The sequence below is a fragment of the Rhipicephalus microplus genome, chromosome 9 (assembly GCF_043290135.1).
Source record: "Rhipicephalus microplus isolate Deutch F79 chromosome 9, USDA_Rmic, whole genome shotgun sequence".
NCBI classification, from domain to species: domain Eukaryota; kingdom Metazoa; phylum Arthropoda; class Arachnida; order Ixodida; family Ixodidae; genus Rhipicephalus; species Rhipicephalus microplus.
The window spans coordinates 73,033,492-73,053,697 of record NC_134708.1 but is presented as its reverse complement, the minus strand read 5'-3'; the positions used below and the strand labels follow the sequence as shown (position 1 = coordinate 73,053,697).

Below are 20,206 nucleotides of genomic sequence, written 5' to 3'. Positions count from 1 at the left end.
CTCATTGTCGTCGGCCAATACATGAACAATTGGCAGAAAATTCCTCGCAATAGTTTAGCTGATACTACACTTCTCAGGAGAATGTCGAAGGATGGCATAGAGAATGCCAGCCTACTACCCTAAAATATTTATTATGGTACCCAGCAAGTGTGCTTGCAGGAGTTACCCAATGAGTGTTTAGAAAAAGCTCTGAAAAGCTGTTCTTTTAGCTTTAGCTGTGACTGTGCTGCGTGCGCTTTCAGCGCAGGCCTGGCATTTTTTTTTATTAATGGTGTGATTTTGTCAGAGTGTCTACAGATAATGGAACACTTATTAAGAAATGGAACACACCTACACATGCTACAGTGTGTAACCAGCCATTGCCACCTTTCCTTGCATTGTTCCAAAGGTGTCTGTCGGTCATTAAAACGTCTCCCCGTTTGCCCTAAGTAAAGTTTTCCACATGATAGGAGGATCTGGTAAAAAAAATCTATCTTTGTTGGGCACATAACGTGCCCTCTGATTCTATTTGCAGCCAAGCGTTTTTTGAGCAACTGGGTTGCTAGTTTTGCACGGTTTAGCGAAATTGTTTGAGGGCATGAACACCACGCCAAGGTTCGCTCGAGTGCCCACCTTTTTTATGTTGCAAGATACCCTGTGCAAGTACAGTGGCAAACTTTTTTGGCCTATCAGAACTAGCTGTTGTGCCATCCTGGCAATATGGGGATGGTTTGTTGAGCAGGCATGCTGCGACCAATACAACAAGGTGATCGGGTTAACTTGCTTGTCACAAGCTAATTTTTTGCCATTAAAGGTTCGTCACAAAATGATGGGAACGAAATTTTGTTAGGGCATTAACGAGGCACGGTCAGACAATAGACCTTTTTACCAGTTTTAAATGGGAAGAATGGAAAGCTAACAGCGACTAGCTACGGCTTGGTTCATAAGACCAGCATGTGCGCCTTTCCTAGAAATGAAATCGTACATAGAGAAACTGAGTTGTACAATCCTCACCCAGAACCTCATGGGTGAGCATAAGTGGTTGTATAGCAATCGCGTGCCGGTGTAATACGTTAGTGGCTTCAGATTCAAAAGAATCTTTGTCATGAACAGATAGTCACCCGCATACCTGAAACCATTTAGAACTTTTCTCTCTATATGACACAAACTTTGTTAAGACTGCCCAAAAATAAGCTGCTGAGAACAGACGCAATGCAGGATTGGATGCACATTCCTTGCTTTTAAATAAAAGCTTTTACATCTCACTGTATGTAGGTCAAGTCGAGGTAAAAAGCTAAACGATCTGAAAGATGCATGGACGAGGTACAGTCGATGTCCGATTTGCCGGAGCCTCAAGAGACCGCAAAAACGTCTGGAAAGAGGGCAGTCTAGAAAAACGAATGCACATGAAAACGCACCTTTCTTTGTAGGTATTTTTCGCTTACGGAGAGGGTAACGGCTGGAGTACAACTTTCCCATTGCAATTCAGCCAATACATCGGTTAGGTGGCTCCGAAAAGAGCCGAAAAAAAAAAAAAAAAAATCCGACGTGACCGACGCTACCTCATAGGTCAGCACTTCGGCGCAAAGAAGTTGCCCGAAGTGGATGCTTAAGGTCAGGAAACGTGATCACTGAAAATAGCGCACAGCAGCAAACGATCAACCGCAGACACGACTACCGAGCTGACAAAACACGTGAACGAACACAGTGAGGTTTGGCTTGGCTAAGCCTCTTAGCTATGACTGGAATGGATTGACAGGTGCGGTTTCGAGATTATGGCAGCCGCAGCGCAGTACGGCAGTTGGGGACGCGACAATATGAAAACGACCAAATGGCGGCGGCGGTGGTGACTTTGGGTCGGCGGTTAACAGTAAAAAGTCCGGAAAATCGGATGCCGAAGGCTATAAGCGTCCAGAATTTTGGACTTTTTAATTCATTGACTTTATGGGGAACTTGACGGTGCCACAAATGAGTCCGGGAAATCAGACATGGCCGAAATTTCGGGAGTCCGGAAAATTGGACGTCGACTGTACCCAATGCATCGTGAAAATATATTCAGCCAAACTGTTCCTGGGCATCTTTGGCGCATTTGAGTAAAGCATCACGGAACAGAGAGTAAAAAGAGGTCCCTAATATCTACAGATGTGGCAGAAAGGCCTTTGTTATTTTGTTGGGAAAGAAATTCCAAAACATGCTGAGACTTCCTCACCAAGATTGGGTCATTCACCTCCATGATGTTAAGCTTATCTTGAATGAACAAGCCAAGGCCTACTGCCACGTGGCAACTTCTGATACAATCACCCTAGATGAAGTTTCCGGCTGATGCGTTGCTGCACTAAAGAAAACCTCAAAACATTCTTTTTGCATTTTACAATTTTCGCAAACACGTTATCTAGATGGAGCTGCTCACATAAGTCCTGTGCTCTCTTCCTGATGCTTGACATGCGCACATCGGCGCAGCACTCATAAACAATGAGAACTGCTTCGTTGGCTTTTGAAAGGAAAACACTGGGACATAACAGCGAAACCCCCTACCAATGTTTCAGGACATCCGCTTCTTCATAGATGCAACACACTTTTTCGAAATTGTCCTCTGAAATCGCACTAATTCACTTCAGTATGCAGATGCCACATATCCAATAAGGCCAGATGTCAGCACTTACATATAACGAATTGTTATTTATATCAAGCAGTTTCCTTGCATATTATTCTTATATGTACATAGGATATTTAAATATTGAATTATCTTATGCAGAGCTTTTTCAGGATCTCCGTCATATTCAATATACCTGGACTCGGCGGCATACCCTTGCAAGCATTTTATAACTGTAGCTTTTTTTCACAAACCTTCTTATTTTTAGACTTTGCTTGTCATGGGTGCCAGGAGTTTTTTATGTTTTACCAAACAGTCGAGATATATGACAGCTCTTGAGCAATCATTTGTCTTTGGATTAGCCATGTGTCCTACCCCTGCATGGTTCTAGTGATTCGCTCTGTTCGTTATGGAATGATGCTTGGAAACGACAACTAACTAATATCAATATGCCCCGATTTAATATATACAGTGGTTTGTTTTCTGAGGAGAGAGTTCCCGCTCAGAAGATGTTGCTTCTACGTGCATTCTAGACACAGGGGCTGTAACCTCAGAAAATAATTACAGTAGATTCCCTTAAACGGAATCTGAAAGGACCAGAAGAATGTGTACATCTAACAGTGGTTCCATTTACTGAGAGACGAACACGAATGCAGGATTCAAGTGTAAAACTAATCCATTTAGAGGCACTTACATCTGAAGGGGCCATTTCACAAAGTTTTTTACCACAATCTGCGTTATGTGTGTGCGTTCACTGCTGGCAAAATTTTAATGTTTTTGGTTGAGCACTTGGTTTATAATTCGATATTTTTATAAGCACAGAAGTCGCCTTAGAATTGAGCAACACTGCTGCACTTGGGAGTCATGACGTTGCAGGCAGCTTGCTGAACAACATTGTTCTATGGTAAGCTGCATGTGAAATCAAGATACCTTAGCTTTCTTTAGCTTGGCACTCCTTCAGCATCTCAAACTTTGGCAGTTGACGATGGCACCATTCTTTGCTGCACATGGTATCACACTTGCCATTACAGAAGTGGATGGCATTGGGTAGGGCTTATAGCCAGTGAGTTCTGTAGCTTGTTTCACAATTACATGTTTTTTCACAGACCACTGTTATTATATGTATATGCATAATGTACCCTCTACTTCTATTTTCCGCTGGAAAGCTCAAATTTTTGTGTGACTGTGTAATAGCCCCTTTAAGCAACAATTCCATTCCACTTGAAGGGCCCGTAAACCACCTCCGATATTTTTTCAAGCATTTCAAGTAAACGCGCATGTCGTCTACAGAATGCCGTCGCAATCAACGATTCTACACGTAGCAGCGCTTACGAGCCGCCGGCGCACCACGAATTCCCAGAAACAATCCCTCCTTCTTTCCGGGCCTTTCGAGCCTTTGCATGACGCATCGTGACACATCTCCGACGCGCAGACCCAATTATGCGAAATAGGCTGTGATTGGTCGAGTAAGCGTCGATGACAGTTTTCTGTCAGTCTGCTAGCAGCTATCCGCGCTGCTTGTTGTTCGTATTGTTGCCCACGTGCGTTCAACACGTACGGGGCACGACGTGTCCTCGTACGGGTCCATCGCGTTGGCGATTTTTCAAAGGTGTGCACGCAATGCAGGATCCATACCGGCACGATTATGGCAGCCAGGGTTTTCCAATAAGCACGCAGCTACAACGCAGCTGACGGAGGAAACGGCCAGAGTCACAGCAACGGGCTGTTGATGGTGTTTCAAGCAGCGTGTCAGCGATGACGTATGCCACACGAGACTGAGAGGGGCATAGGAAGGGCACTTGGTGAGAAGGCAAAGCGCCATGGGAGAGGATAAGAGAGCGGAGGGAAGCGCAGGAGAGAACAGAAGGTGTGGTCGTCATGGTTTCGATAATCCAATGCGTCTAACTCTGCTATTACTGCACCGTTTCGAAAAATTCTCACGGCTCTGTGTTCGTCGTACACTCATGCGCAATTCTCCTACCAAAACTGAATTTGGACCTCTCGGTGGTTTACGGGCCCTTTAAAAGGCCAGTCAACAGGCTCTGACTTTTTTTACACCACCTTAACAAGCTCGGTAATTCGCAGAGTAGACCGCAGCGATCACGTTTACTAAATATTACAGAGCTGCGCGCAGTGCAGAGCTTCCATTTCAGAAAACAATTCCCACACTCATTTCCCACGCCTGACCAATGCTCCTTGCACGCGCAGTGACAACTCGGCGACGTGACACAGCAAGCAGCTCGTCAATTAGTCTAAACCAGGTCTCAACAAACAGTAGTGAAGTCGATGACAGTTCCTGTTCCCACCCACAGCTACGACAGAGCTATTCAATCAAACGGGTTGGGAAACTCCCCATAGGCTCCATGTATCTAAATTGGGACACTTTACTGACCCAATTTTGTATGCAGTTTTGGGGAGTAAGCAGATTGTCGCACCACCTGTTGATCCACCCACCTATTGACATACTATATAGACGAATAGTCTATACAGTATTTCATATAGACTATTCGATTCAAAATCATTCAACCAAGATCACTATTCGCTTCGAACCTAAAATTCACTATTCGCACAAGCCTAGTTTTGATGCTTTGGGGGTAGCATGCTGCAATGATGGTGACTTGCTACGATGTTAACGGCGTCGTCACGGTCGTCGTGTGAGGTTACCGCCAAGTTGGCAAAGTGCGTCGTAACGTTGTATCGTACGCTTTTCTGCGCCCCTCGAGATCACAGCAGATGTTGCGGTTAAGCGACTGCAACAAGAAAGATAGCCGCAAAACGCTTTTATAGCGTGCGCGGGCGGCCCGGGGATAGCTTGCGGAAGATAGCGCCATCAACCACCGAAGATGAGTAAACTGCAATAAAGAAGCTGCTTCGAAACAGTGTACGCATATGTCAATTGCGAAAAGCTAAGCAACCTAACTTTTTTTTTCATTACCGCATTTTTTTTTGCTCCTCCCCAAAAAGTTTTCATAAATTTACCACGCGTGATAACCGCACCCCTCAACTTTGATCCGATTTTTCGAGAAGAAAAGTGTGTTCATTACACGAGTAAATACGGTACTCATTTTCTCCATCAATAAATAAACCTAAGAAGTAGGCTTGTACAAATAGTGCATTTCAAGTTTGAAGCAAATTCGAACAGTATATGTTACATATTATAAAGAACAATGCACATATTTATCATGACCTGACTAACCTGCACAATTTTTTTTACTGAAGCGAGGCCTATGCAAATGTCATTTTGTTGGTTCTATGGAAGTGGAAACAACGTTAAATTCAGTAGAATGCAAGTGATAATTTGTAAAGTATGTTACGTTATAACATTTACTTTACTTAGAACATATAAGCTGGTATGGCAAGCTTTTAAACTTGACGAGAACGATAAATCGATGTTAAGGTAATACGCTCATATAACTTTGAAATGGGGTTTTGCAAGAGTGCAAATTTTTTTTTAATCGGTGTTTTTGTGGTTTAGCACCACTTCATTGCAGTGAAACTACCTTTACAGGAGCTTACATTCAGATCAATTACATTTGTCTGTTCATTTCGCACACTTCGAAATGTTTAATAATTTAAATTCAAATACTATAATAATTGTTCGAATATTCGAGGCCTTTGAATATTCGCACAAGCCTAGTGAGAAGCTGTACCGGCTTCAATACTGTACTAATGTGTTTTTTTCCTTAAATGTTCTCTGCTGTGTACACTATTAACTTTTTTTTTTCTCCCACAAAGCAGTGTTATTGGTTCCATCGCATTTTACATGGTTATCCTTGTGTGCAGAGCCGGGACCAGTTGTACCTGGGATGCCAGGAGGGGTTCCCGGCATGGATAACGACGCGGACATCCGAGCGCTGGAGGAGGAGATCCTGGAGCTGCAGGAGTACAATGCCAAGGTGGAGTCCGAGATGATCCGCCTGCGCACAGACATCACCCAGATGGAGCAGCAGATTCGCATGACCGAGAGGGTGAGTGGAAGGCACTGTCTGCTTGGCAATTCATTTGAGAATGGCACTCTGAATGGCAATCATGAAGGTAATTGCAATAACAGTAATTTTGTTAGAGGGAGGCATGAACAGCTTTGCAAATGTGGTGCTAAAAATAGAGAGTATTAAAATAGCTCAAGCAAAGGGTTGCAAATGTGTCGTGCCCCAAACTCTCACGGGCTCCCGTTAAGTGAAGCCCACAAATTTACCCCTGCAAGCTTTGCATACATTATTCTAAAGCTCTCTTATACGATTTGACATGAAGGCAAGTGAAACAAAGCGCAAGTTCGACATAAGCCAGAAAATTAAGAGAAATGTAAAAACTTAGTTTTTTATCTTAGTTTCTAAGTCGACAAGCAGTGAACCTAGGAAAAGCAAACTTGGAAATTGCCTATTTCCTCTGTAATATAAGTGCAGTAATATTAAGAAAACTTGTAATGACAGTAAATGAAGTGCAACACAGTTCAGATGGCAGCTAAAGGAACATTTGCATGATGTGGGAAGTGCTTTATAATAGATATGTTGTTGTGGCTGTGTCCCTGTCCGCTTTATTGAGTATTCGTGTGTGGAATCCGGTAGGTGCGAAAGTGTTAGCCATTGCCGCTCATGGCCCTGACAGCGCATGCATTGTGGCAGCTATCGCATAGTGGGCAAAATTCGTAGCAGGCCAATAACCCCTAAATAACCCCTCGTGCGCTATTTTGTGGCATCTGGACTGCCAAAGTCTATGCTTTCGGTGGGGAGCAGAAATTAGAGCATGCACTAGCACAACCAATGGAAAAGAAACATACAGTCCAACCCTGCTACAACGAATGCCTCTTCATTGAGAAAATATCGGTTCCCCGTCAGCAGTTCGTGTCAATGCATAAATATTTTAACCACAACGAACCCTTTTTCTTCTGCCGTCCCACTTCAATAAATTTGAGGATGCAATTCAAGGTTGAGATATTTAATGCCCTACAGTAAACACAATCTTCTCATTTTGATAGATTTTTAATAACATAAGAATATGTCTACCAAGTCTAAATCATGTGTCTGCATCACCAAAAATTGCGGCTGTTTAGGGGTCACCATTGGTAGCGATGGCAATGAGACTGCTCTCATTTTGCCACTAGCTTGCTTCTTAGCTTTAGACAATCCGAAGCTGAAGCTGTTGGCTCAGTCACTGAGTTGTCCACACTGCTACTGAGTGCAATCGCAGCATAATGCCTTTTCAGGTGCCAATGCTTTTCATTCTTTTATCGCTTGGCCAGTGTGGTTGCTGGTCAGAGTCACCGCTCATCCACACAATCAACAAAATCGGCCAGCCGCGACTAGGGGATGATAAAAATAGCATAAGTCACTAGTAAGGCATAAGTCACTTATCCACGATATTAGCTTGCATCTTGGCATTGTTGCATACGTTTTGACGGCGGATAGCTGCTAGTGTTCGCATGTTAGTGCAACTGTTTGGTTCATTCACGGAAGCCGTTATTTGGTGTGCTTTTCAACATGGCGTAGCTATGCCTGTGGGATAATCGTGTATGACAGAGCTGGATGATAAAAGGAAGCTGTTTATATTTTTTAATTTAAGTAACAAAAATTTTTGTTTTTGCTAGCTCAGGTCAGCTATATTTTTTTTATTTCACTACAATGATATTTTCTCTTCAACAAAATTTTTTCCATGCCCTGTGAGTTTCGTTGTTGTGAAGTTCGACTGTAATTATGTCTTAGAGCTAAGTTGAGTAGTGAGGTGGGAAAAATTCGAAGTTACTGGTGTGTGACCAGTGCAACTGAGGAGCACAAAGGACAGCCTTTGTCCTACAGCAAGTTTAATAGAAATTTATTTATTTTATTTATTTACAAATACTGCTGTCCCATGCCTGGGACATTGCAGGAGCGGGTACAGAAAAATTAACGAAAGCACAGAAACAAACAATAGTGCGCACAAATTTATGTGACTAACACATAAAATTTTTCCCGAACTCTACAGTGTTCATTCTACGCAATGCACCATCAAGCTTGTTCCAAACTTCCACCACACGCGGAAAAAACGAGAATTCGAAACAATCCAAACGAGACCTGAAGGGTACAAGGTTCAAAGCGTCTGTACTACGTGTTGTACGCGCTGGTATATCAGCGAAAGATAAGGGCGCGTGAACGCGGGTCATTTTGTGTACAATCTTGTGCAACAAGATTATACTCTCACGTGTACGGCGGTGTTCCAGTGAATGAAGTGACAACAAATGAGCATGTAAAGACGGGGAGAAGTCCCGATCATAACGGTTAAAAACGAACCGTATAGCCTTATTCTGCACAGATTCTAACCTGTTTTTATCTTGCTCAAGATCTTGTTTTTATCTTGCTCAACCACAGAGGCATACTCGAGCATCGGTCTCACTAGTGTCTTGTAGGCAGTTAACTTACAATCTTTTGTCGACTTTTTCAATCTTCGCTATAAGTAACCAAGTTTCCTTAGAGCTTGACAAGTTATCCGATCAACATGTTTGCCCCATTCAAGGTCATGTGTAAAGGTGATGCCTAGGTATTTGAATTCACTCACATGTGCTAGGGTGGACCCATTGTAGTTATAACTGAAACTGAGAGGCTGTTTTTTATTTGAGAAAGTCATAGCTACAGTTTTCTTGTAATTTATGGGCATTTGCCACGTTGAGCTCCAATCGCAGAATAACGAGAATACGTTGTTGAGGACTGACTGGTCTTGAAAGGTAATAATGCAGTTATACAGTACACAATCATCGGCATACAGACGTATGTTTACAGGGGTTACAGAGATGACAATAACAACATCATTAATAAATATAATAAACAAAAGAGGCCCTAGCACAGAGCCTTGCGGCACACCGGATGGGATTTCAACAGGGGATGACTGCACCTGGTTGAAAGTAACGAACTGAGATCGAGAACGCAAATAATCCGCAATCCAACCGAGTAATTTAGAATCTTTAAGAAAGGAACTAAGTTTTAGAAGAAGTTTTTTATGGCATACGTTGTCGAAAGCTTTCGAGTAGTCTATGAAAATTGCATCTGTCTGACCCCTTTTGTTAATTGATGTGGCAATGTCATGGGTGAATTCTAGGAGCTGCGTTGTTGTAGAAAATCCAGCTCAGAAGCCATGCTGACACCGGGACAGAAGGTTGTTTGCGTCCAAGTACTCAACAATATGTTTATGAATGATATGTTCCAGTAGTTTACAGCTTGTTGAAATTAGGGAAATTGGCCTATAATTTGGAATGAGCTGCTTATTGCCAGATTTAAATAACGGGACTACATTAGCTGTCTTCCAAAGTATGGAAACAGTGGCCGACGCAAACGATTTATTAAAAATGACAGTCAAGTAACGAGCGCACCATTCGGAGTACCGCCTCAAGAACGTATTAGGAATGCCATCAGGACCGGAACTTTTAGTCACATCTAATTATAGTATCAAATTGTGAACACCTGAACAAGAGATTGTGATGTCTGGAATTGTAGACTGAACAAAGTTGCAAGCATAATCTGGGATAGTGCCATCATCACGAGAGAAAACGGACTTGAAATAGTTGTTGAAGCTTTCTGCAATAGTGTTAGAATCGGAGCCTGATTGGTCATTTATAAAGAAGCAAGACTGAACAAATGACTTTGGGTTAATAGACTTCCAGAATTTGGTCGGGTTTTTTACCATAAACCGTGACAATGTATTGTTGAAATAGAAATTTTTCGCTTCCTGCATTTTCGCCTTCAAAGTACACTTCAAAGAATTAAGCAGTGGTGATCGCGCAGCTGACAAAAGAAAACGACCTTTGCGAAGTCGCTTTACACGGCGAGTTAGTTGAATGATTTCCCGTGTGTACCACGGATGTTTTGGATTGTGTTTAATGCACTTTTGAGGCACAAACTTTGATATGCACTCCTGCACAATACAATGAAAATGACCAAGGTGTACATTTACATCACTGTGTTCACTGCTAGGAAAAAAAAATCTTCAAAACTAGATGACAGCGTATCGATAAGGGAGTTGTCATCAGCACGACTAAAATCAAGCACACGCTTAAATTCAGGTCGTTTTGGCGGGCACACTATGTTGAGGCACGCAATTACAGCATTGTGATCAGACAAACCTGTGACAACCTCACTGTAATATCCCTTTTTGCAAAATTCGTCGCTTATGAAGACAAGGTCAAGTATTGAATTTTCACGGGTAGGGGAGGTGACAATTTGAGTGAGGTCAAATGACAGTGCCATATTTACGAGCGAGTCACAAAGCTTTTTGTCACGACCGTAGGATGCAAAATTGTTCCAGTCAATGCACGGGGCATTGAAATCGCCAGTCAAAATTAATTTGCCTAGGTGAAGCTTGCGATCTAAAATATAGTTGGTAATATCAGAAAAAACGTCAGAAGTTTCGTTTGGAAGGCGATAAATAGCTCCTACAGCAATAGCCTGGCCAGAAATTTTTAACTTGCACCAGATAGATTCTGTGTTTGGCAGATCAGGAAGCAAAGAAAAGTCAATGTGCTTTTTGATAAAAAGTGCTACACCCCCTCCACGACCACATAGTCCGTCTTTGCGTAAAACTACATAACCCGGGGGCAAGATTTCAACATCTAAAACCGAATCATGTAACCAGCTTTCGGTGACGCAAATAATTGAGGGCTGGTGACATTCAATGAGCCAATTGAAGCTATCAATCTTGTTTGCTAAGCTACGCACATTAATATTCAAAATGACCAAATTTCTATCAATACGCAGTCATTCTGGAAGTCGTGGTTGACGTGAATGTAAAGGCGCATGCCTTTGCGGCCGCTCAGGCGCGTGTTGAGAATGTTTGATAAGGGTGCCGCTGGCTTCGTCCCAGCTATAACGGACGCTGTCCACGATAAGAGCATCGTGGCGAAGTCGAACTTTATCTGCATTTTTTCTGATGTCAACCGAGTGCTGCCACAAAGATTTGCGTATTTGTCGAACACGTGCCGAGAAGTCTTCATTTATGTATATTTTTGATCCTTTAAGTTTTCTTGCGTTGCCTAAAATTTGTGTCTTGGTACGAAAATTAATGAGCTTAATAATAACAGGTCGGGGACTACTATTCTTTCTTGGCGTTCCTAGCCTGTGCCACCGCTCAATGTTTTCACACTTGACGCCTAGTTTGACATTTATGAGTTCGTGCACAGTTTCCAGTAGCTGATCCGGAGTCTCTTTCTCCGTTTCCGTCAATCAGTAAATGATCAGGTTGTTCCTGCGAAGGCGGTTTTCCAAGTCGTCGTTACGCTGGTCAAGAATTTCAACCGTGTTTTTTAGGTCCCTCACAGTGCTTTCGAGCTCGTTCAATCGAGGAACCAGGTCCGCAGCCGCAGCTGTCCTTGCCTCTACGGTTTTTAACCTACTATTGAGAGCCGCTACTGTAGTAGTGAGGCTGGCTAATGCAATAAAATAACCAGCAAAATGTGAAATACAGTATACAAAGCAATGCATAGTCAAGTACAATATAAAAGTAAAACAGAATAAAAGTATACAAGGCACAAAAATAAATATAATCAACAAGACTTGTAGAAGAAAGAGGATCAGCATAATGAATCGTCATTTCCGACAGCTGACATGTTGTGCTTGTCTTCTAGTTGGGTACTATCGATTTAAGACAGCTAAATAAAAAGGGAGGAACTAGCTTATGCGAACCCACAAGGCTCATTTCTCCCTTTTCACATACAATTCTGTTTTGATTGGACACCCAACAAGGCAGGGCATCAGCCACCGTCTGCTGCCCTTTCCCCAGCATGTGTGTTGACACGATGTGTTACTCTTGACGGTGCAGGACAACCAAGTGCTGTCTCAGCGGGCCGGCAGCTTGAACGAGTACTACGACTCGCTGAAGCACAACTTCATCTCGCTGCTAGACCGCATCCCCCAACTGGAGGAGAAGCCCACGCCGGACAACTTCGACTGCTACCTGAGCCGACTGCAGGCGCTCTGCGTGGACAGCACCCACCGGCCACCAGGGCTCGGGGGACCAAATGGCTCGTCGCCGCCAAACGACAGCAACCGCGCTCTCTTCACATCAGTGCGCCAGGCGCTGCACGACTTCACCTTGCCCCTGTAAGCAGTCACCACCACTGTACACTGCACAAAGTTGGGGTGCTCTACAGCGGGAAGGGCTGTCACCTCTAAAGGATCACACTCGAAAATGCTGTTATGTAAGGGCAGTAAAGGCAAATCTTTTAGCAACGCATTTGTGCACAGTTTCTTAAGCTACTGATAAAAATTCTTACTGCACCTGTCTGCTATACTCTTCTTGAGTGTAATCTGAAGGACTTGAAAAGTTTCATGGGCGTACCGTTTTCCCAAAGGTGAGCAGAGGTTCAGAACCAATGATGCTAGACGCAGTACGAAACCAATCACCTTAGACACAGTACAAAACTAATCACCTTAGAAACAGTTGTGCCGTGTAAGCGGGAGTTCAGTTTCGAAAATTTGTTTACCAAGAGTCAACTACACTGTCAAATTATTGAAATCTTCAACTATTGAACATTTTGTTTAATTCTCATCAACATCACTGTCTGATTTGCGGTAATGCAGATTCAAATACATGCCCAAATATCTGGATGTATGTCTTTGTAAAAAGCCTTGGTTCCTGTACACAAGTCCCTTTTGTGATGCACCTTTTTGTGTTTGCTTAATTTGTAAATGAGGAATAAACTGGAAAAGTGCTGTCAGCACTTTTGACAAAGTGCAAAGCCCCTTTGATGTCGATTACTGATTTGCCATTGCTGCTCTCCATAAGTGCGCATAGGGGGAGTTTCTACTCCCTCCCACGCCTAGCCGTGCGTGGCTTTGCCGTGTCCGAGGAAAAGGGGATCCTGGGGGTTGAGCCGACGCTGGGTGATTGGACCGCTAAGGCCCCCCGGCAGAGGCAACACACCCCTTTGGCCCCGGCTTCACGTAGACGGCACCCCTGGGCTGACCCACCCAGGGGAAATCGGCAGTCGCCTTTTCCTATCTCTCTCTCCCTACATCTTCGTCTTTATCTCTTACTATTTATCTGTCCTGTCTTCTACTCTCTTCCGTTTACTTCCAAACTTCCTGGCGGCTAGGGTTAACCTTGTGTAATTACTCAACCTTGAGTAGTTATATTTGGTTATAGTGGCAATGTACGGCTGGCGTCTGCAGCCTTATGCTATTAAGTGCTTCAGCGTCCCCTGGTTGGACTCCATGGTGGGTGGTCGCCATTGCTGCCGAAAAATAAGTACACAACTATGGGAACACCTGCATTTCCCCGTCTCCTAGATCGTCTTCCGCCTAAGAGAGGACGCACCGATGAAATATCAATTTTCAGCCAACCCAGACAATGCTTTCCGAAATTCCATGTAGTGCACAGCGAAAACCCAACAAAACAAACCAGAGCCATATCTCCATTTCTTGTTGCTAAATCTCTGACTGAGCTCTTTGGCCCAGGATACAAGGTTACAAAGATGGCTAGTGGAGACCTTCTCCTTGAGCTGCCTAAAAAACACCACTATGAAAAACTTGGCACTCTCGTAGCATTTGGTAATATCCCAGTATCTGTTTCACCTCATAGATCAATGAACACCTCATGCGGAGTTGTTTCAGAAGCAGACCTTCTTGAAATGTCTGAACAGGAACTGCTTGAAGGGTGGAAAGAGCAAAATGTCTCAGATGTGAAACGAATCGTCATTAGACGCGATAACAAAGAAATACCTACCAAACATTTAATACTCACTTTCGCATCTAGCACACTGCCTTCATCTATAGACACAGGCTACATCAAACTCTCTGTCCGTCCCTACATTCCCAATCCAAGACGGTGTTATAAATATCAACGATTTGGTCATGGCTCGCAGAACTGCCGGGGTCAGGAAACTTGTGCAAGATGTGGTAGCCGCGGCCACCCATCTAATAACTGTGTTACTGCGCCTCACTGCGTGAATTGTGACGAGGAACACGCCGCGTATTCGCGTTTGTGTCCTAACTGGAAGAAAGAAAAAGAAATAATCACTCTTAAAGTCAAAGAAAACATCACATTCAAAGAAGCAAGAAGAAGAGTGTCGCCATTTTACGGCGCAACATATGCTGATGCGGCGCGTCAGAAGGCAACGCCGCACCAGCCCTCGCCACCCCTTCGGCCTGCGCATACCGAGGCGGCGGTTGTGGCACCTGCCCCCAAGGCGGCTGTAGCCCAGGCTTCACCGCCTACTCCCAAACAGAGACCGGAGACTGCAGAGTCTTCGGGTCTAAAGGCCTCCCCTCACCAGGCGAGGCCCGAAATTCGAACTAAAAGCCCGCACGTGCGGGCATCCAGTGCCTCCGAGGAGGCAATAGATACGTCGACACCCTTGGTGCCGAAAGAGCGGCGTGGCTCCTTGGAACGCGCCAAGAAAACAAAAAAGCAAATAACAGGGCCTGGTGACGGCCCTGTAAAGTGAACCCAAACTTCCTGTCTAAACAGCCACTCGCTTTTCGTACACACAGCACTATTTTACATTCACCATGAACACTCAAATTATACAATGGAACGTCAGGGGCCTTCTCAGAAACCTTGACGACATCCAAGAACTCTTACATGAACACTCGCCAAAAGTGCTGTGTGTACAAGAAACACACCTTAATTTAAAACACACAAATTTTCTTCGTAAATACGTTATTTTCCGAAAAGATTGTGTTGATGCAATGACATCATCCAGAGGTGTTGCCATTATAGTGAAGCAAGGAATAGCATGCACACACTTACAACTCCAAACATCCCTTGAGGCAGTGGCTGTTCGAGCGGTTCTTTTTGATAAACTGATCACAATCTGCACTATTTACATTCCTCCTAGCTATCAGCTGCAAAAACGCGATTTACACTCTCTAATTGATGAACTTCCGGAGCCTTATGTTCTCCTTGGAGACTTTAATGCGCATAGCAGGCTATGGGGTGACTCTCGGTATGACGCGCGAGGTCGACTGATCGAACAGGTCCTTATCTCGTCGAGCGCGTGTCTCCTAAATCGAAAAGAACCAACCTATTATAACCTCGCTAATAACACCTACTCCTCCATAGACCTGAGCATAGTATCTCCATCTCTTGTGCCTCTACTCCAGTGGAAAGTCGTCAGTAATCTGTACGGAAGTGACCACTTCCCAGTAGTTTTGAGCACAACGACAGTAACTGAGTGTCCACCACGTGTTCCCAAGTGGCTCATAAACAGAGCCGACTGGGAACAATTTTATACTATCGCTTGTCTAGGTTGGAATGACATCTGTACTTTGAACATTGATGTTGCTGTGAACTACTTCACAGAGTTTTTGATTGATGCTGCAACAAAATGCATCCCACAAACAAATGGACACCCTGGAAAACGTGTGCCATGGTGGAACTCTGAATGCCGAAACGCGCGCAAACAGCAAAACGGAGCTTGGAGGTTGCTTCGGAACTCACCGACAGCCGAAAATCTTGAAACCTTCAAAAAAATAAAGTCTCAAGGCAGGAGAACGCGTCGGCAGGCCAGAAGAGAAAGCTGGCAGAAGTTTTTATCAGGGGTTAATTCATACACACAGGAGGCTAAAGTCTGGAACATGGTCGGTAGGATAGCAGGAAAACAAGTACACACACTTCCACTCGTAAACACTCAGGGTGATACCTTGGAAGATCAGGCAAACTTCCTCGGTGCACACTTCGAACAGGTATCCAGCTCGTCCCACTATACTGACACTTTCCAAAAATACAGAACAAGAATAGAAAAGCAGATACTCGAACACAAATCCACTAGATACGAGGCATATAACCAAGATTTCAGTCTAGCTGAGCTCCGAACATCTCTAAACTCCTGCAGTACTTCTGCCCCAGGTTCTGACCGTGTGATGTATGAAATGTTAAAAAACCTACCAAACGAAACCCGAAAAACCTTACTTTGTTTGTACAACGCTATTTGGTCTTCTGGCACTACTACCTCCTGGAAAGAGGCTATTGTTATTCGCATTTTGAAAGAGGGCAAGGACCCTTCTTTACCCTCGAGTTATAGGCCTATAGCACTTACAAGCTGCTTGTGCAGTCTTCGAAAAAATGATAAACTGCCGACTTGTACATTTTCTTGAAACAAATAATTTGCTCGACCCATTTCAGTGCGGGTTTCGAGGAAGTAGATCCACCACAGACCACCTTGTTCGTATCGAGGCACAGATCAGAGACACCTTCGCCCATAAACAATATTTTCTCTCTGTGTTCCTCGATATCGAAAAGGCTTATGATACAACATGGCGTTTCGGAATTCTAAGAGACCTGTCCCACCTTGGTGTGCGCGGAAGAATGTTTCATATAATCGAAAGTTACCTGTCAAACCGGACATTCCGTGTCCGTCTGGGCAGTGTGCTCTCCCAAACATTTGTCCAGGAAACAGGCGTGCCACAAGGTGGTGTGCTTAATTGCACACTTTTTATTATTAAAATGAATTCTTTGCACTTGTCCATTCCCCGCAATATGTTCTATTGTACATATGTCGACGACGTTCAGCTTGGCTTCAAGTCATGCAACTTGGCCATGTGTGAGCGGCAGGTTCAGCTGGGTTTAAATAAGGTCTCCAACTGGGCAGATGAAAACGGATTTCGACTTGACCCACAAAAAAGCACGTGTGTCTTGTTCTCTCGAAAGAGAGGCATGCACTCGGAACCTGACATTCGACTGAACGGGCAACGTCTGTCCGTCAAAGCCAAGCATAAATTCTTAGGCTTAATCTTGGACAACAAGTTGACCTTCGTACCCCACATAAAGTATTTAAAAACAAAATGTTAAATTAAAAGCCATGAATGTTATAAAAGTGTTGTCACGTACTACGTGGGGTAGTGACAGGAAATGCCTCATGAACCTGTATAGAAGCCTTATTCGCACCCGCTTAGATTATGGGGCCATTGTTTATCAGTCTGCGACTCAAAGTGCTTTGAAGATGCTGGATCCCGTGCACCATTCGGGCATCCGCCTTTCTACGGGTGCTTTTCGCACCAGACCCGTAGAAAGCCTTTACGTTGAGTCAAATGAGTGGTCGCTTCATCTGCAAAGAACCTACATGTCCTTTGTATATTTCCTTAAGGTGAAAGCAGACAAGAGGCACCCCTCATACCCTACTATTAATGACTTGTCGAGCTCCATTCTTTTTCAAAACAGGCCTTCAATGAGGCAGCCCTTCTCAGTTCGCCTGAAGGGTCTAGCTGAGGACACTGGTGTGTCACTCGAACACAGTTTAATGGCTCCTGTAGCATACCCGCCACCGTGGCAGTGGCAGACTATAGATTGCGATGTGTCTTTCCTAGAAGTTACTAAACATGCGCCTATTGCCCATATTCGAACATACTTCTTGGAACTTCAACACAAATACACACGTCCTGAGTTTTTTACAGATGCCTCTAAGTTTATCTCCTCTGTGTCCTACGCTGCTGTTGGCCCTTCCTTTTCGGATGCTGGCCCTCTACATCCAGGCACAAGTATCTTCACAGCGGAAGCTTACGCGATACTTGTGGCAGCTAAACACATCAAACAATCACAAATACAAAAAGCAGTAATTTATACAGACTCTCTCAGTGTGGTAACGGCTTTGCACAGTCTTAAAAAACAAAAAAACCCTGTCCTCGTTTCACTTTACTCCATTTTATGCACACTCTACACACTCAACCGACATGTTGTAGTGTGCTGGGTGCCAGGGCACCGTGAGATTCAAGGCAACATGATGGCGGATCAGCTTGCTGCATCCGCCCACGAAAGCACCGCCATTACACCCACATCAATCCCGGCCCTTGATCTTAAGCCATCTCTCAAACGAAAACTCAGGGACTACTGGCAGAGCAAGTGGGATACACACACACAAAACAAACTACACGTTATCAAGCCACACCTTGGCCATTGGCCACCAGTATCAAAAGCACGTCTAACAGAGGTAATACTAACAAGACTCAGGATAGGACACACATACATGACACACACACATCTTTTATCCGGTGGTGATCCACCATTGTGTAATAAATGTGGTGAGGCATTAACAGTTCTACCCGTTTTAATTCAATGTAAACAGTTAGACACTCTAAGAAGACAACACTTTCCATTACCCTACCGACAACATATACCTTTACACCCTGCAATGTTCGTCGGTAGGGAACCGCTTTTTAGTCACAAATCATTGTTAGCGTTTTTAACAGAAATTCATACCTTTCATGTCATATACCCGGGCATACCGTAGCACGACCTCTCCAGAGAGGTTTTCGCTGCGGTGGCTACACAATAAAGCACTTGCCTCACGGCCCTTGGACGCAAGGGTATGAACGAGTGAGGCACTTGTGCTAATGCCATACATGTCCACCATCGTTTTTATTATCATTAACTTTTGCCATCTATTCGCACCACACACACCTTTCACGGCATGGTCATGATTTTATTAATTGTATGTTTTTACCCGCTTTACTGCGAGGAATTTTATGGCCCTTATACAGCCGCTAATCACAATCATAGTCTACATTCCTGTCTCATGAACTGGCGCTCTTTGGCCATCAAATGGCCCTTGCGCCAAAAAACACCATATATCATCATTGATGCTGCCGATGATGATTGCAGTTGAAGTTATTCGCTAAGTCCCCCATAGCTGAAAGGCTGTCATAATTGTGCAGCCAATGCCCAGTATGTCAAATGGAGATCAGCTTTTTTGTCGCATTTTCTTGCACACCTACATTCCAACATTACTGTCCTTGCATATAGTTTCCAACTGAGTGTTACGATAGTTCTATGTAGGCAGTAACTCCATGTGTCTGGGTTTATGTATTCGGGTTCAACTGTCTTGCTTTCGCGTACACTCAAACATCATAATAGCAAAAACGCATCAGCCACGAAAATACTTTGTTATACCCAAAATTTTATTGTAAATTATTATTTGTAACACGTTATCTAAAACAAACACAGCGATTCTTCACTTGATTGTAACTGATAATTCGTTATATCGTGGTTTGAGTGTATGCTCCCATCTCTCGGCACTTTCCTAACAGCGGCCTTGAATAATTTCTCGTTGCAGACAGCAACCAAGCGGCTGGATTCGGTCATGAGGGTGCTGGCCTCTCTCTCCCACATCTCCCATTGCACCAGGAGGCATGCACGCATAGCGCAGCGCCTCCAGACGTGACCATCATCTTCTTGTTCTTCTTCGTTTTGCCGACAAACACAAAATGGAGCCAAACAGGGTCAATCGCATTCTACGTAGAAAAGGACGACGACAGCAGGCAGCTTGTGAAAAAAAAAAAAAAAAAACTGTCGGAAATGGTTCTTCGTGTCTCCCGCATAGTGAGCCCTCTTTCGCTCTGCTGCCCTTCGTTCGGGTGCCTCGCCGAGCTGACAAGACCAGAGAATTAAAGGCGCGGCGGAAACCCCGCGGGAGAAAACACGCACGCACAACCATCGCATCGTTGATGGACTCTGCGAGAAAGAAAAATCTCACTCAAACAAGCGCACTGTGCTAGGAGCTGCTAAAGCATTCCCACAGCAACCTCTACCCTCTCTGGTTTGTCTATGTGGCACCGTTTCGTCGCTTTTTTTATTTACTTTCCGTTGGCTTAGCCACAGTTGTTGCTGTCCTCCGCGCATCTTTGAGTGTTCTTGCGCGTTTGTTGCAGACGAGGCCCGCGTCTCTGAAATTGTGTATAGTCT

The 20,206-nt window shown here is 44.1% G+C and overlaps 1 protein-coding gene across 8 annotated transcripts in view; it reads left to right on the top strand.

Moving 5' to 3' along the window:
- Positions 1-19,991, top strand: part of LOC119163236 (uncharacterized) — a 324,142-nt gene extending 304,151 nt beyond the window's left edge. For all 8 annotated transcript variants that reach the window (XM_075873835.1, XM_075873834.1, XM_037415192.2 and 5 more), the window contains 3 exons: positions 6,356-6,540; positions 12,350-12,630; positions 19,578-19,991. In XM_075873835.1, the coding sequence (XP_075729950.1) occupies positions 6,356-6,540; positions 12,350-12,630; positions 19,578-19,608 (497 nt within the window). In that variant the 3' untranslated portion in view covers positions 19,609-19,991. The remainder of the gene's footprint in view (positions 1-6,355; positions 6,541-12,349; positions 12,631-19,577) is intronic.
- Positions 19,992-20,206: the final 215 nt, after the last annotated feature.